This window comes from Sparassis crispa (assembly GCF_003851025.1).
Source record: "Sparassis crispa DNA, contig_000000F, whole genome shotgun sequence".
Lineage (NCBI taxonomy): Eukaryota > Fungi > Basidiomycota > Agaricomycetes > Polyporales > Sparassidaceae > Sparassis > Sparassis crispa.
The window spans coordinates 3,271,950-3,288,926 of record NW_020939747.1 but is presented as its reverse complement, the minus strand read 5'-3'; the positions used below and the strand labels follow the sequence as shown (position 1 = coordinate 3,288,926).

Below are 16,977 nucleotides of genomic sequence, written 5' to 3'. Positions count from 1 at the left end.
AATTAGGTGTCTTGCTGAGTCCAGGCACTGCCAGTATTATGATGGTCAACCAATCACTGACTAATAACACCATGTCGGTGAGCTCACTGCTCAGAGGTACCCCTATGGCGGTGAGCCCATCAGTAAATAATAGCATCATGATGATGGGCCCACTGCTCATTCATTGTACATTGGCAGTGAGCGCATTGCTAGGAGAAACATGTCCTGGTGATTGCCTACCCCCTGGCCTGTGACAGTAGGCCCATCTTTCATCTGATACTCTTGGAGATGGGCCCACTGCTCAGCTATTGTACTCTGGCTATGGGCCTATAACATGCTCTGGTGATGGCCAACCCTCTGACCTTTGGTGGTGAGCCCATTCTTCATCTTACACTCATGGTGATGGGCCCACTGCTCATTGATCATACTTTGGCGGTGGGCCCATTGTTCAGAGAAACATACTGTGATGATGGCCAACACTCTGACCTTTGGCAGTGGGCCCATTCTTCATCTTACACTCGTGGCGATGGGCCCACTGCTCCTTGATTATACTCTAGCGGTGGGCCCATTGATGGCGACAACATGCTTTGGTGATGGCCAACCCTCTGACCTTTGACTACTCTGGTGGTGGGCCCATTGCTGGGAGAAACATGCCCTGGCAATGGCCAACTCTCTGGCCTTTGGCAGTGGGCTGATTGCTGGCGGAAACATGTTCTGGTGATGACCTATGCCATGGGTGCTTGCAGTAAGGCCCTGACTGAGGGTACTTTGGCAATGGGCCCATTGCTGGCAGTAACATGCTCTGGCGATGGCCAACCCTCTGACCTTTGGCAGTGGGCCCATCCTTCATCTTACACTCTTGGCGGTGGGCCCACTGCTCAGAACATCACCTATGGCAGTGGGCCCACTGCTCAGAAGTACCCCTATGGCGGTGGGCCCACTGCTCAGAATAACATCTATGACAGTGAGCCCACTGCTCAGAAGTACCCCTATGGTGGTGGGCCCACTGCTCAGAACATCACCTATGGTGGTGGGCCCACTGCTCAGAAGTGCCTCTATGGTGGTGGGCCCATCGCTAAATAATAGCATTATGGCGATGGGCCCACAGCTCAGAAGTACTCCTATGGCGGTGGGCCCATTGCTCAGAACTACCCCCATGGCGGTGGGCCCATCACTTCAGCCTTCCCTTCATCGCCATGGGCCCATCGCTGACAGCTCTCTACATAAACCAATGGGCCGAGGTCCACTGGCAGTCCAGTTCATGACAATGTCAGGGTAAATGGGAGTTCAGTTCAGGTAACATGACTAAAAGGTGTGGGGGTATATCGCAGTTCGAAGTCGCTATCACAGTAAACGCAGTTTCTTAGTGATCTGAAGCTAAGGGGAACTCCTCCCTACTGGTCTTCAATGATAATCGATGTAGATACAGCAGGTATTTATAGAGGGGAAAATGGGGGAGGTGAAATGCGAAAGTCGCGAAATGTTGAAAGATGGATCCTGACATCGGAGAGAGTTGCAATGGTCTAGGACCAATGGAAAAATAGGTAAAGGGTGTGGAGAGGTGAATGTCGTACGTTAGCGATGGAGAAGAATGGTAAAGTAGAGGAAAATTGAAAGAAAACATATGTTACCTGTCCTGAACCACATGGAACACTCTAATGGCATCTCTGGTCCAGCACGAAGGTAGGAGTCTTGAAGGGGAAGGTTGAACGATAAAGGGAATGAGATTTGCAAAGGAAGAGGTCGCGACTGTCGTGCGACACCGATAAGTTGGCATGGCGAACCAGCAAGTCAGCGCGATGTCCAGAAAGGTGGCGCGACATCGGGGAAGTATGGACTTAGATGGAAATTGACCAGGGTGCATCGAACTAGACCAAAGGACAACGGGTAAGTGGTATCCAACTGCGAGGAGATGCAAGAGTGACGTATGAGTGATGAAAGAATGTCGAATCTCGGTACGAAGTCGCGAGGAATTGAGTGAAGTTGAATGAAGTCGCGTGAAGTCAGAAAGCTCGCAGAAGGTCGCAAAAGGGTCGGATGCATCTCGGAGGCTAAGAGATAGAGTAGTGAGGTCTGAGAGATCACTGGAAAACACATTTTCAGAGGCCAGGAGCTCTGGGAGCATATCAGCGGAGCCTGCGGTATGTGTTCAAAGCGGCGCACTATAATGATGCTGACCAGACCTTCAGCCTGAAATGTGCAGTGGATTCAAAGTTGCACGCACACAACACCCAGGGAAATTTTGCAACCTCGAAGTCAGCGGTGTAGTTGCAGTGATTTGTATGCGCCAAGGCTGTTTCCGGCCAGCCGCTATGGTGGATCTACAAAAGGAAGAGCGGTGCATTACCATGATACATGCTGAGGGCTCTAGCTGACATCTCCAGCAACGTTTAGACACATGGACTTCGCACTTGCCAGTGCACTCGCTGGGTTGGAGGAGCTGCGGCATTTGATTTTTACATATGACGTCGCCTGCATTTATAAGATCAATCTACTCAAATGGTTCAGCGCATGCTTCCCCTATCTGATCCCTCTGTTGGATCGGATCCAGTTGCTTCTTCTAAAGCTTCACATGCTTGCTCACAAGGAGTCCTGTCAAACACTGTATGTGCTTTGTTACACGTGAGGTATGAGACTGACTCACAGTGAGAGCGTTGAGCACCCATAGGCCGAGCACAATCAGGCTGGGTTGAGCACACGGGAGATGGGAGCCAGGCATCGCCATGATGTGCTCAACAATATTCACAACTACTGGAATTGACGCAAGGTTGAAAATGAAGGTGCATAGTTCTCATGTATATTGTTTGTGTGGGAAGTTTCTCACGAGTTTCAAGGAGTGTGCCTCTCGTGCAAGCTCGGCGAGGCTTTCAAGGGACAAGATCAAAAAGACCAACTATACGATGCGCTGACCGAGGTCACAGGGGTAGCAAAGATTGAGAAATGGCAGAAGATGGAAATGAACCCAAAGCAGAAGGGGAAGGAGGTAGAGAGTGTATATCTTCTCAGTGAGAGTAAAGGTTCATGCCCTACATCATCACTGTTATTCCATTCTTAACATCGTCAAGTACCGAGTGCGGGCCGTGCATATCAAGAATTGGCGAAGAAGGAGATTCAGCTGCAGGAACGATACATGGATTTCACTGCAAGCAAGGCCCCAAGTGGTGCCACTCAGTTTCTCAAGACTGGGCTACAAATAGAACAATAACAGTATGTATGTCTCTAAAGCAACAATGATTTTACTCAATGTCCTCATCAGGCTAGCACTGCAAGCTCATGTGGCAAAATAAAAGAACGGCAATCCCACTGCCAGCGAGTCGGCAAGTTTGGAGATGGAGCGACGCAACCTGCATCGTGATTTGGACAAGTGGCATCGCCAGCAAGCCGTGTTTATGCCCAAGGTTGAATTGCCAGATGCGGAGGATGCAGAGGACGAGGAAGATGACGAAACATTTGGAAGACCGGAAACTGAGGCTTTGGCCCTGCCATCGGACTTCAACAAGACCGAGCGCAAGGCCTTCGAACTGGAGGTGCTAGCTGCATTTGAAAAATGCATCTGCATCGGGCAAGTGCATGACTTACTAAGTGCGATCAAGGAGTCATTGCGCCATTGAGGAGCATTTCTCAGTGACAAGGTGAAGCATGCCCATGGACAGAAGGACAATACCCGTGCATAGAGAATTGTCCAGAACATGGTGGACCACACCAAGGTGGTTGCGTGGAGGTACAACACAAATTCTGAACAATTGCTTAATTTAGGAATTGACGATGACGCAAACCTGCATGCAATTGACCTCGCGAAGGACTTAACCATGAAAAACTTGCAGGCTCCGCGCTCACTGGGTGATAGTAAAGAAGTTCGTGCTTGGTTTTGGAACCTTGTGCCACCGGGGACAACAGCTGATGAACTTGCCACTTGGAGTGCTGAAGGTACGTGGTAACGATCATGCGAACACATGAACTTAACTTATACTGTTTGCAGTGGAGCGTATCGAGTGGTGCACGCTGACAAGGAACGGCATAATGAAGAAGTCAATAAATTGCATGAGGAATTTCGGCATACCATACAAGGTTGGCGCTTTGTGAGTAGGGCATGGCAGGCTGTGGCGGAGAAGCCTGGCATTGAGAGAGGAGCGGCTACATATGTGATGAAGAAGTCCAAGATGTTTAGTCATATGGCTGAGGAGTGTGAGGAGATGTTTCGCAAGGTGAGGTGGGACCCAGATGGAGAGAAATGGACTACAGCAAGGTGCGTTGACACAGTCCAAGTTGTACTGTTCAGCAACTGACATAGTTGTAGCGGTTACCGGTAGTTGTAAGCACGAGCAGCATGAATGTCAAGTAAGTCTGCTGTGGAGTGGGCATTGTAGATAGTGTGTGAATTATGTTGTGGAGGAATTGAAGGCAATGGTGAGGTGCATTGCAAGATGGATAAGTTTTTTTCACACTTTACCTCAAGTTTATGTTAGGGTGTTTAGTAAGTTGTACATAGTATCATGCTGAGGATTATCTCGCTGGATAATTTACAGATGATACTATGATTATTTAAAGATGAGACTAGAATCATCTGAATATGATCTGGGTTCATCTGAAGATAATGCTTGGATCATCTGAAGATACTGCTTGGATCATTTTGAACAAAAATTGTAGAGTGTGTTTTATTATCATCACAACTTGAAAAAGATAATCCTCAGACATTTAAAGATTATCCTTTGCTAACTTAGGGGCCTGCTTATCCTCTCATACTGTTAACTAGCACAATTTATTATCACCCATAACTGACATCACTGGGTGCCGCATGGCCATTGCCATCCATCAGGAAAACCCAACTTTTACTTAAAGGTGTCCTTATGTGACTTAAATGCACTTATGAGCCTTAAATAAGGTAAAAAAGGACAAAAAGTCCATAAGTCATATTTCCTTAGAGACTTAAAAGTCGACTTTTGGAAACTTATGAGCCTTAAATAAGGCAGAAAAGGACAAAAAGTCGGAATAAGTCCCATAAGTAAAAGTTGGGTTTTTCTGATGTCGGGTCTCAGAGGTGAGCAAGTACCATGGCCAGACTTCGATGTCGGAATGTGGATGCCCGACACTACCAGCTGGGTTATCAACCAGTGTGTAGAACTTCCTGACCTCATGGACTCTGCTGCCCCAGCAGCAATTTCGGTTGATGGAGTCCCGTTGCAGCCAAATCAAGGTTCCTGTTGGGGTGATGCCTCCGATACTGGCAATATGGTATCTGGTGCACATGAGCCTGGACCTCACATTGCAACCAGTCCAACCGACATTACCCTTGGTGTGTTCTCTGTTGTGCAAGATCGGCCTATTGTTCTCCCTGCCATATCTGATACGGCCAGCAGTTCAATGTTCAGATTCCCGGTACCACCCCCTGCATATATGATTCCCGTGCATGCCCTTGCCGCCGCTGCCATCAATACCAGCTCCAGGACTTCCAGCAATGCAGTATCGCTGCCCGCTGATGTTGTGCAGTCCGGCATTGATGCATCTGCTGAACGCAATGCTCTCCAACATTCTGGAGTCCATAGTGCACCCATTGTCCAGCCTGTTCTGGTGTCTGCTGCACCAACTATTGTTCATAGTGCACCTAGTGATGTGCACAGCCCGGCTCGGCCTGAAAGCTGGGGCTACGGCTCGGCTTCAGAGCTTCAGCTTGCACAAAGGTCAGGCCGGGCCGTTGATGACAGCTTAGGCTCAGCTCAGGCTCGGCCCAGCTCAGGCCCCGGCTTATTAGTAGGTAGCCACGGAAATGTTCATAACATTAGCATATGTACATTCTCATCCTCATCTCCATCACTAAACTCCTGTATGTCCTCATCGTTATCAATGTTCTCAATTATGGTATCCCAGGACTCTTCTTCCTCCTCATTACTGAAAGTTTCTGTAGCTAGTTCATCAGCTGGAAGTTCAGTTATACTCGACGGGAGCTCGCGGAATAGAACATCTCGCCGAATTATGCACTTCGGACACTATAGTGCTTCGACAATGTCAGCATTGAGACGATTATGTCGCTTGCTGATCGTGATGCCCGCAGATGAGAAAGCACACTCACTCAATACCGATGATGCCATAATTGAGAGGTAGTCTCGTGCTAATGATGCCCATACAGGGTATCGAGTTGCATTTAGCTATGCAAAGTCAGTTCAATTCTCAAAATGCAATATAGCAATCACGTACCCCCCACCATTGAACAATGGTGTTGTCACCAAGGTGGTCCCTTGAGTTGAGATAACCATGGAAGTCAGCAAGCCATGGCTTGTTTGGGTCACCTGAGGACTCTTGTGTAGATGATGTAGCTGCTGCAGAAGGACTAGGTATAGTGTCATCTTCATCATCAGATAGCTCTCGCATCAACTTGCTGAGCTTCTGAGACAGCTTCTTTGTGCCTCTCGATGCTGAAATGGAGGATAATGCACTGCCGTACATCTCAAGATAGTGTTGCTTGTACTGTATTCTATTAGAATCATGTACTATACGATGGCGCAAGGACTTACCACTTTCTCCACATTGTCCAGTGCATCTTTGAGAAGATCAGCACTCCAGTGCTTGCGAATATGATCAGTTTTCTGGGATGGATCAAGAACTATTCAAAATAACCACACCTATCAGCCAATATATACCTAAACACTGGGGGCAAAAGTGGATGTTCTGCCTCAGAACAGCGTCTGAACATCCAAGAAACAGATTATGTTTTTGGACATGTCACATGTTTCAAACATGGTAAGGAACATCCAATATGTCTTGCACAATGTTCTATTAGAGAGCATGCTGGAGACATGTTGCATGTATTATTCTGGAACATATAATATGTCTCACACAATGTCTCATTGGAGAACATCCTGCAGACTTGCTGCATGTTTCATTCTGGAATATTTATCATTTTGCTACTATATTCTGGGCTTGTCTCTCAGCACAATATGCTCCATATCATAAGGATTTTCCATGGCCAAACATGTTACATTTTCAGCTGCTGTTAATCTTCAGAACATTGTGAGGAGATGTTAAGTGATCTTACTCCAAAGATACAAAATGTCCTGGGCACCAAGGACATCTGCAGTACATGTATAATACATGTATAATACATACTAAAATCACAGCCCATTCAGTCATGTTTGTGAACTGGACTCCCATTTACCCTGACATTGTCATGAACTGGACAGCCAGCGGACGTCGGCCCATCGGTCTGTGTAAGGAGCTGTCAGCGATCGGCTCATGGTGATGAAGGGAATGCTGGAGCGATGGGCCCACCGCCATAGGAGTATTTCTGAGCGATTGGCCCACCACCATGATGCTACTATTATACAGGCATGGGCCCACTGCCGCGGTGATAGTTCTGAGCGATGGGCGCACCGCCATAGGTGTATTTTTGAGCCATCGGCCCACTGCCACGGGGCTATTATACAGCCATCGGCCCACCGCCATAGGTAGTGTTCTGAGCGATCGGCCCACCGCCACGGGGCTATTACACAGCCATTGGCCCACCGCCATAGGTAGTGTTCTGAGCGATCGGCCCACCGCCACTAGGGCTATTATACAGCCATTGGCCCACCGCCATAGGTAGTGTTCTGAGCGATGGGCTGACCTCCATAGGTAGTGTTCTGAGCGATGGGCCCACCACCATAGGTATATTTCTGAGCGATCGGCTGACCACCATAGGTAGTGTTCTGAGCGATCGGCCCACCACCACAGTGCTATTATACAGCCATCGGCTCACCGCCATAGGTAGTGTTCTGAGCAATCGGCCCACTGCCACAGTGCTATTATACAGCCATCGGCCCACCACCACGGGGCTATTGTACAGCCATCGGCCCACCGCCATTGGAGCTGTTCTGAGCCATCGGCCGACTGCCATAGGTAGTGTTCTGAGCGATCGGCCCATCGCCACGGTGCTATTATACAGCCATTGGCCCACCGCCATAGGTAGTGTTCTGAGCGATGGGCTGACCTCCATAGGTAGTGTTCGGAGCGATGGGCCCACCGCCATAGGTATATTTCTGAGCGATCGGCCCACCGCCACGGGGCTATTATACAGCCATCGGCCCACCGCCACCGTGGTAGTACTGAGCGATGGGCCGACCACCATAGGTAGTGTTCTGAGTGATCGGCCCACCGCCACTGGGGCTATCATAGAGCCGTCGGCCCACCACCATATGTAGTGTTCTGAGCGATCGGCCTACCGCCATAGGTATATTTCTGAGCGATGGGCCCACCACCATAGGTAGTGTTCTGAGCGATGGGCCGACCTCCATAGGTAGTGTTCTGAGCGATGGGCCGACCGCCATAGGTATACTTCTGAGCGATCAGCCCCCCGCCATTGGTAGTGTTCTGAGCGATGGGCCGACCACCATAGGTAGTGTTCTGAGCGATGGGCCGACCGCCATAGGTTTCAGTCATGTTACCTGAACTGAACTCCCATTTACCCTGACATTGTCATGAACTGGACAGCCAGCGGACGTCAGCCCATTGTCACCATGTTGACCTCTACCAGCAGTGGGCCCATATCTTTCATGTGTGGGATACTAGCAGTGGGCCCACCGCTAGTGTTCTTCTCCCAGTGCTCGGCCCACTAGCAGGGCATATTACAGTGTTGTAACCATTAAGCAATGGGCCCACCGCCACAGGTCAGAGGGTGGGCCGACGCCAGAGCATGTTATCGCCATCAATGGGCCCACTGCCAAAGTATGATCAATGAGCAGTGGGCCCATCGCCACGAGTGTAAGATGATGGATGGGCCCACCGCCAAAGGTCAGAGTGTTGGCCATGGCCAGAGCATGTTTGTCTGAGCAATCGGCCCACCGCCAGAGTATGACGAATGAGATGACGGATGGGCCCACCGCCAAAGGTCAGAGTGTTGGCCATGGCCAGAGCATGTTTGTCTGAGCAATCGGCCCACCGCCAAAGTATGACGAATGAGCAGTGGGCCGATCGCCCAGAGTGTAACCTGAAGGATGGGCCCACCGCCAAAGGTTAGAGGGTTGACGATTGCCAGAGCATGTTATCGCCAGCAATCGGCCCATCGCCAAAGCACCCTCAGTGAGGGCCTTACTGCAAGCACCCATGGGATAGGTCATCGCCAGGACATGTTTCCGCCAGCAATCGGCCCACCGCCAAAGGTCAGAGGGTTGGCCATGGCCAGAGCATGTTTGTCTGAGCAATCGGCCCACCGCCAGAGTATGACGAATGAGCAGTGGGCCGATCGCCCAGAGTGTAACCTGAAGGATGGGCCCACCGCCAAAGGTTAGAGGGTTGACGATTGCCAGAGCATGTTATCGCCAGCAGTCGGCCCATTGCCAAAGCACCCTCAGTGAGGGCCTTACTGCAAGCACCCATGGGATAGGTCATCACCAGAACATGTTTCCGCCAGCAATCAGCCCACCGCCAAAGGTCAGAGGGTTGGCCAACGCCAGAGCATGTTATCGCCAGCAATCGGCCCACCGCCAAAGGCCAGTGGGTTGACGACCACCAGGATATGTCATCGCCACCAATGGGCCCATTGTCACATACAGCCCTGCAGTTTCTGGGCGCATTGGTGGTGATGACGTGCTCTGGTGATCGCCAATTCTCTGACCTTTGCCGGTGGGCCCATCACTCACCAGCACTCATGGTGGAGGGCCAATTGGTGGCGAAAACACGGCTTGGCGATGGCCAACCCTCTGACCCTTGGCAGTGGGCCCTTTGCTGGCGGAGCGATATTCCCATGCAGTGAAGCTTTCACTCAGGTCCTTTGGCGATGGGCCAATTGCTGGCAACAACATGCCTTGGTGATGGCGAGCGCAGTCCGCCCATCTCAAGAGTACACTGGAGGAGCGATGGGCTTTAGAGCTTAGTGATGCAGAAGTGAATGTATCCATTTTGTACTGGTATACAAGCTGTTACATAGCGGTCATATATTGCTAACACCAGAACGCTCAAAGACACTAGTTCAGTTGCTGTGATACACCTCGCCACGAATGTCCCTCAGAATGTACCCCATTTGGAACACGGTCGAGCTGGCATTGAGGTTCGCAACGTGCATATCCTCAGTGAGGTTGAGCTCACGCTGAAGACGTACAATGCGCTCCCGCAACATGGCGCGACGACGACTAACCGCAAAGCTATCACCTTCGTCATCGTCCACTATGAATAAGGTCAACATCAGACTGAAGGTTGCCAGGGATGTACTCACTGGAACTGTCTGCCTCTGCTGCGATCTGCGCAAACAATCTACCGAGGCGGGCCACTTGTGAGCCAGAAGCAGCATTCGTCTCTCCAGGGACTGCCATTGGCAGCAGCTGTGTGGTATCTGGGAATAAGCCTAGAACCTGTTCCCAATGGGTGGGACGATGGATCGGCAGCTCATCTGGAAGTGCTGCCAGACTTGGCATCCTGGAAGTAACAGTGACTGGCTCGATGCTGCCTTTCATATAGTGAATGACAGGTGCATCGTGGCGGAAATTGCTGTCATCGAAAGTGCGAGCTGGCGAGTGAGAGGGCGCCGATGGCAGAGGCGGTGGACTTAAAACATCGTCCAACAAAGGCCGCCTCTTTGGAGGCGAAGTGCTGGGACTATTTAGCCACCGGACCTGGCTACGCACAGGCGTTGCGCCAGGGCTGTCTATCATCAGAGCTCGCTGTCGTCCTGGCGTGGCGGGAGGACTATTGTCAAAGTCCAGCAGTTTCGGCACTGGTTCCACGTCAAGTGTCTTGTCCACCAGCATGCCCCTCGCCATCGGCGTACTTGCTTGACTATCGAAGTGGATGGATGTACGTGGCGTAGCGTCAAGGGGCTCAGCGATGAGTGATCGTCGAGGGAGTTGGGAGGTGTCAGGAGTGCGAAAGTCGAAAGTGTGAGCTGGTGGAGGAAGGGGAGTAGCTTCCAACAGGGCGCGTCGAGGGATTGGCGAGATGCCAGGAGTGTCGAAGTTGAACATTCCACCGGGCGCAGTGGGGGTGGAATCTGAGATGAGTGCACGCCTATGGATTGGCGAACTGCCACGACTTTCATCCCAAGCTGGCGCCAGAGGGTCAGGAATAAGTGCGCGACTTCCCTCCACAGGCGCCACAGATCCAGATGACGCCTGTACCTTTGGCGAGGCATGGCGGTGGAGATGCTCATGTGGCGAGTTGGATGGCGCAAATGGAGCCGCCAGGGACGGGGTAGTGTGGCGGGGCGCGAGGGGTGTCTGAGAAGCAGAGTGGAGAGGCAAGGAGATCTGGGCAGATCCAGGAGAGTCAAGGAGATCCGAAATGAGTGGACGACGGGGCTCAGCGATACTATCCTCCTCATCCGACTCGCCCATCGTAATGTCCAGCGTGTCAGGAGGTACGAGCAGACAAGTCTTCGATCAGTCCTGGATCGCGGGAGATCAGTTGTAGAAAGGGGATTGATATGACATAGAAAGGTCAGATAACATCACAAAGGAGTCAGATTCCACAAGGAGAGCAATAGAACTTACTGTTGGGAGCCATGAGAACTTGCGGCAGGTCACACTGACCTTGAGAGACTTGAGAAATCGCGCAAGTCCAGCGATCACGTGCAAAGCACGTGGTCGCGTGACGTGTGAAGTTGAACTTGGTGCAGATTGCGTCTGCCAGCTCATAGCGTCGTCTGCTCCGCCTCCGCTGTACTGCAACCTCTGCTTTTGAAACACCCTCATGCTTTCTTCTGCCAAGCTCACCATGCCTCTGGATATCGACCCCAACTATGTTCTGCAGGCCGCGCGACTGACGGCCATTGTTGCAGCGGCGCCTCGTCAGGACGACCCTCGCTATCCGGACTGGGAGACGAGGATTTACCTCGAAGTGGTAAGTCATCGGTCGAAGGTCTGGCATGCACTTACCGAATATGCCACACAGAGTCAGCTTGAAAAGAGTTTCCCGCAGCCCTTGAAGTCGTTGAGGATGCCTGGGATCGTCATCAGCGCGTTGCTGGAATTCACCCGGGCATACCAGCAGAAGGCCCTGGCACGGCTGGACCACATATCGAACGACGATGAGAGGATATACAAGAGGTACCCTCTGGCTGTGCGCGAGTATGGGGAGTGTGAGGACCTGGGAAGGCAGTGGTGGACTGAAGGTGAGTCACAAGCATTGTGAGGCGTCGAGCGACACACTGACTGCACCAGATCCATATTGCAAGCTGCCACCGGTGAAGAGTACGCAAGCGGAGGGCTGGGGCAATGTGCCAGCCGATGACGACACCCAGGGACGTGGCGAGGAGGACCTGGCTACCGGGGACCTCGTCACCAAGGGGAAAGGCAAGGAGAGAGCTGACAACGACGTCGGGACAGGCATGGTGGGTGAGCGTATCGTCCACGTGAGGCGGGGGAGGACAAGGGAAAGGGCAAGAGAAAGGAGAAGGCACAGGGGAAGGCGGTGCATGCGATGAGCGAGGAAGAGGATGGGGGAGAGGGAGAGGGAGAGGGAGAGGGAGAGGGAGAGGAGCAGGAGGGCGAGGACGATGATGATGCCGACAGTGACGAGGACGACGATGCCGACAAAGATGACGACGATGAGATGGCAGAAGACGTGCCGGGTGCAGGCCAGCCCGAATCCATCGAGGTCGATGCGGCGTCGCCCCCTCCGCCAACTGCCAGACCAATATCGATCTTGCCAGCTGCCCCATCACTCCGAAAGCGCAAGGCGGTCATCACAGAGTCGAGTGAGGAGAGTGAGAATGAGGAGGCGGCTCCGAAGGCGAAGCGGATGAAGCCGATCGAGGTCGCAAAGGAGAAAGGCGAGGCCCCGACCACCTCTGGCTGAGCACAGCGTGCGCAGAAGAGGATGGCGCAGACCGAGGTGGAGGGCTCGAAGGTGAGCACGAAGAAGAGTGGGAAGAGGAAGGCGAAGGAGTCAAGCGATGAAGAGGAAGTACCGACCGTCAAGCCGCCAAAGAAGAAGCGTGCGATGAAGGAATACAAGAGCAAGGAGTTCATCGAAAGTGAAGACGAGACTCCGGCACTGCCTTCCAATCTACCCGCCAAGACCGCAGGGGACTCTAACGACGGTGTTGCGAAGACGAACGCCCCTGCCAAACCTGTCAAACAGACAACGAGGATGACGGCGACGCCTCATGTCGCACCGAAGGGGAAGGCAAAGGGGAAGGCAAAGGCGACGGCAAAGGGGAAGGCGACGGCGAAGGGGAAGGCGACGGCGAAGGGGAAGGCGACGGCGAAGGGGAAGGCGAAGGTGACGGTGTCGCAGAAGGACATGTGGAAAAAGATGTCCACCCGCGTGTCTGACTTCATGTGGGCACACGCAACAGATTCGGTGAGTAACGATTTTGTGAGACATTGACCTGTGCTAATGTTCCTGCAGCTCGTCCCTTGCGTTGGCTGCCAGGAGAAAGAGTGGCCATGCAAGCTCAACACCGCCAACTTCGGTCGCTGCCTCGAATGTGCAGCACGAGGGGTCAGTTGCAGCATCGCGCCGAGGAACACGGACGGCGTGCCCCTGCGAGGAAACTCACACACCGCACAGCGTGAGTTCCAAGAGATGTGCGCAGTGCTGGTGGTAGAGGGCAAGCCACTGCCCACGTCGCCACCTCCATACGACGTCAAGGTCGACTCCGATGAGCCCGACGGTGCAGAACCCATGGTCATGGGAGCGTCGAAGCGCAAGCCGCCGAAGAAGACCAAGATGCGCAATGCTGCAGCATCCAGCTCCAAGGTCAAGGGTGGTGAGGAGGTCGAGGTGATGAAGCAGAAGGCGACCGTCACGCCCTATGAAGCCAACGCTGAAGGCGAGGCCTTGGTGGAGAAATCGTCGAAGTCCAAGCGCGCCACCAAGTCCGCCACCGCCACTGGAGCTGTGGCTCTGTCCAACTCTGGTGAGGTCACCAACTCTGGCGAGGTCTCCAACTCTGGCGCGCCTGCCAAGTCTGGTGTGGTCGCCAAACCTGGCGAAGGTAAGAAATCAGGACCCAAGGCAAAGCCGGTGAGGAGCCAAAACTCAGGTGCGCAAGATGGTGGTGAGGTCACCAGGACCTCAGTACGTGAGCCGGATGAGGTCCCGCCTGCCAAGTCTGTTGCGAAGGAGGGCGGGCAGATGACAAGGGTGGCGATGGGAGGTCGCTCGGGCCCAATGGTGCCCGTGATCACCAGGAAGGCGAAGGCGAGTGCTCCCAAGGCAGCAGCCAAGATGCCTCTGGCGGAAGGCGATGGCATGGAGGAAGCCGCCAGGCTGGCAATGGAGGCGGTGCGGGCCACTGGTCTCCTGGCTCGGCCCTTCGTCTCCTCCACTTGGAATGATTGGTTTGTCAGCCATGGGGGCAGGCTGGTGAGCCTTGTGAACTTTGGCAGCAGTAGCAGCGCCATCGTGAGTTCTTGCAGAGGCATCACCTTCCTGCTCCTCCTGGCCCCCAAGGCCATCGCCACCTTGTGGGGCACCGCGTATGGCAGGCTTGCTCACTGGCTTCACCATGGCATGGGTGATGTTCCCTTCCACCATGTCCAAGGTAATGATCTCGCAACAGCGAAGCAGCTGCTCTACTGCATCAAATGAAATTGCCGAGTTCGCCACATAGTCGGGAAGGTTGGTCGGTTCGCCCTCCTCAATGAACTGAGATCGTGTGAGGTCCCTCAGCGTCATACCAATCACGAGTGCAGATTGTTGTACGCCTTGTGAATGTAAGAACCGATATTTTGTCAGCCATGGTTTGTCGCCCAACCAGTTCTCGACGATGTCAAAGTTGTGCACCGCATGAAATGACGGCGGGAGGTAGCGCTGGCTATACGACCATTCACTCCAGGGAATCGGATCATACCTGGCGAAACGATACACCTGGGGCTATATGACGGATGATCAATGGTGGCTATGAATCCCCACGAGAGGAGCTCACCACAGTCGCAATCTTGACTTCCTTCAGCATATCCTGGTATCGCGGTTCGACGGAAAGGGTGGCGAGAAACACGTCTCTCCTTTTCACGAGGTGGGGCACAGTACTCCCCACAGTACTCCCGCCAGTGAGACGTGGGGCTCGGCCTTGAAGCTCAAGCCTGAGCTCCTTTGTACTGGGCTCCAGTTCACTCGATGCTTCATCGGTCTCCTCTGTGTCAAATCTGTGCAGTTCGCCCAGAGGAAGGTCTTGGAGACCTCGCTTTGCCTTCATCTTGGCACCGCCGCTACCACTCGCTTGAGGTGCACCGCCATTGTTAGCCTTACGTCCATTGGTGGTGGCGACTGCCTTGCCCTTCACTTTATTCGCAATCACGCTCTCGCCATCCCCTGAATCTTCATCGCTGGCCGTATCTTCTTCGGAAGCCATGCTGGGTATATCTGGCGAACTCCGATCAGAGTCTTGGCTGCTTCTGGCATCATCTTCCGAGTCGTATGCATCTTTCGTCTTGCGTTTATGCCCACCGCCTTTGGCTCCGCCAGGGGCCGCCTTGCCCTTTGTCGCTTTCGATGCCGCCTTTCCCGTGACCTTGCGCACAGGTTTACCCTTCTTCTTCACCTTCCCCGCCTTCTTAGGTGTGAGTGCTTCTTGGACCTCATGTTCAGATCCTTCTTCTAATGCCTGTGCTGATCCGTCAAGTGGTGGAAGAGGATCATACTTGGCGGGAGCAGCTTCGCCATCCTTGTCGAAGTACTGGGTGAATCGCATGGTCTGCTCAGGTCCATGCTCCTCTTGGCATGCCCGCCAGTGGTCGAGGAGGGCACGAATGGGAACACTTGTCATCTTTGAGGGATCGATCCACTGGAAGTTCTCAGGTAGCATCTCTGCTGGAATAACCTCATTGATGTTGTCTATGCTGTTCAGCTTCGTCCATGGCGACTTGCAGTTCCGAACACCCTTCGCCAATGCTGTAAACTGGTCAGCATCTCTCAACACCGAGTGGGAGTGTCATACCGTAGTGATGATTCATGAAGTCTCGAACTTGTACCTTCATCACCTTGAGAGGCGCTTCCACCATACCTTCAGGCACCGAGGGGAGCAGAGGAAAACCGTTGGCCGTCAACCGAATCTTGTCCATGGCCCGCATGCAATCGGCAGGTGTCTTCTTCACCGTCACCGTAGTCTCAGTCACACCTAAGAAATCAGGTCAGTGTGCCAGCGACAATGCAACTGAGGTCTTCTTACCGTATTCGCCTTTGGCCCACTCAGAGAACACCTTTGCTAGAGGCTGGTAAGCACGCAGCCACCCAGGATAGGCCCCGAATGGAGTTCCATTGGTGATGGCGTGGTTGACCTCCACCCTTCACTCAGGGGTTAGCAGATGGTGACAGTCGGACGGTCTACGCTCACATCTCTACCTTCAGACTCCCCGCTTCCTTCGGATATGCTAGCATGAATGCCATGCGAATGCCCATGGTGTCCCACATAGTCTTGGCAAACTTCTTCAGATATTGCATCATTCGCTGCTCCCTCAGCCTGTCTTGGGTCAGGATTTGCCTTATGCTACGTGACAGGAGGTACGCACTTCATTTTCATCTTATCATCCAGAGTGCCATTGCGCCAACTTTCCGCCTTTTCCTCATACACCTTCTGCTCCTCCTCGGACAGTTTTGCCCATTTGGCACTTCGTGCGACTCTCCACACCTTGGAGACATTGCAACCCTTATCTGCCGTGAGTGCTCGCGCGGCCTCAGTCACCTTGTCCCTCTCCAGCGCATCCCACACCTTGAAGGCATTGGGCTTGCCAGAAACATGCATACGCTTTTTCGTCGCTTTCTCCTGTGCATGGCGGGCGTGGTTATTGAGCCACTCTCAGATTTTCTGCGGTGAGAGTTAGTGGGGACCTCACAGACATGAAACACTGCTCACAGTTTCCACAATGATGTCATCATAATTTGACGTGTCGACAAACTGTGTCTTCAGCTTCTGGTGCAAGCTCTGAACCAGAGTCTTGCGTCCCTTGGCATCTGCCGTGTCATAAGACCGCAGCTTCTCAGAGAGTATGGGCTGATGCTCCGTCAAAATTACAAATCTCGCCAGCATGCTTTCTCGATGTCGAGGATGAGATTTTTGTGTTGGGACAGTGAAGGGGGTCGATAGTTCAACGG

The 16,977-nt window shown here is 52.8% G+C and overlaps 7 protein-coding genes across 7 annotated transcripts; 4 read left to right on the top strand and 3 right to left on the bottom strand.

The window, feature by feature from the left end:
- Positions 1–711: 711 nt before the first annotated feature.
- SCP_0112320 (hypothetical protein) lies at positions 712–1,062 on the top strand (the record flags this gene model as incomplete). Its single annotated transcript, XM_027753459.1, has 1 exon — positions 712–1,062. One exon carries the CDS (start codon positions 712–714, stop codon positions 1,060–1,062), a length of 351 nt encoding a protein of 116 aa, XP_027609260.1.
- A 2,246-nt stretch (positions 1,063–3,308) lies between these two features.
- SCP_0112310 (hypothetical protein) lies at positions 3,309–3,590 on the top strand (the record flags this gene model as incomplete). The annotated part of the gene is made up of 1 exon (XM_027753458.1): positions 3,309–3,590. The coding sequence occupies one exon, from the start codon at positions 3,309–3,311 to the stop codon at positions 3,588–3,590; it is 282 nt and encodes a 93-aa protein (XP_027609259.1).
- Positions 3,591–5,963: 2,373 nt separating this feature from the next.
- Positions 5,964–6,420, bottom strand: SCP_0112300 (hypothetical protein; the record flags this gene model as incomplete). Its single annotated transcript, XM_027753457.1, has 2 exons — positions 5,964–6,122; positions 6,172–6,420. The coding sequence occupies 2 exons, from the start codon at positions 6,418–6,420 to the stop codon at positions 5,964–5,966; spliced, it is 408 nt and encodes a 135-aa protein (XP_027609258.1).
- A 3,496-nt stretch (positions 6,421–9,916) lies between these two features.
- Positions 9,917–11,273, bottom strand: SCP_0112290 (hypothetical protein; the record flags this gene model as incomplete). Its single annotated transcript, XM_027753456.1, has 2 exons — positions 9,917–10,110; positions 10,160–11,273. 2 exons carry the CDS (start codon positions 11,271–11,273, stop codon positions 9,917–9,919), a joined length of 1,308 nt encoding a protein of 435 aa, XP_027609257.1.
- Positions 11,274–11,628: 355 nt separating this feature from the next.
- Positions 11,629–12,735, top strand: SCP_0112280 (hypothetical protein; the record flags this gene model as incomplete). Its single annotated transcript, XM_027753455.1, has 4 exons — positions 11,629–11,778; positions 11,830–12,049; positions 12,099–12,268; positions 12,304–12,735. The coding sequence occupies 4 exons, from the start codon at positions 11,629–11,631 to the stop codon at positions 12,733–12,735; spliced, it is 972 nt and encodes a 323-aa protein (XP_027609256.1).
- A 21-nt stretch (positions 12,736–12,756) lies between these two features.
- Positions 12,757–14,475, top strand: SCP_0112270 (hypothetical protein; the record flags this gene model as incomplete). Its single annotated transcript, XM_027753454.1, has 2 exons — positions 12,757–13,242; positions 13,291–14,475. 2 exons carry the CDS (start codon positions 12,757–12,759, stop codon positions 14,473–14,475), a joined length of 1,671 nt encoding a protein of 556 aa, XP_027609255.1.
- Positions 14,476–14,785: 310 nt separating this feature from the next.
- Positions 14,786–16,912, bottom strand: SCP_0112260 (hypothetical protein; the record flags this gene model as incomplete). The annotated part of the gene is made up of 6 exons (XM_027753453.1): positions 14,786–15,777; positions 15,824–16,003; positions 16,055–16,170; positions 16,220–16,345; positions 16,395–16,678; positions 16,739–16,912. 6 exons carry the CDS (start codon positions 16,910–16,912, stop codon positions 14,786–14,788), a joined length of 1,872 nt encoding a protein of 623 aa, XP_027609254.1.
- Positions 16,913–16,977: the final 65 nt, after the last annotated feature.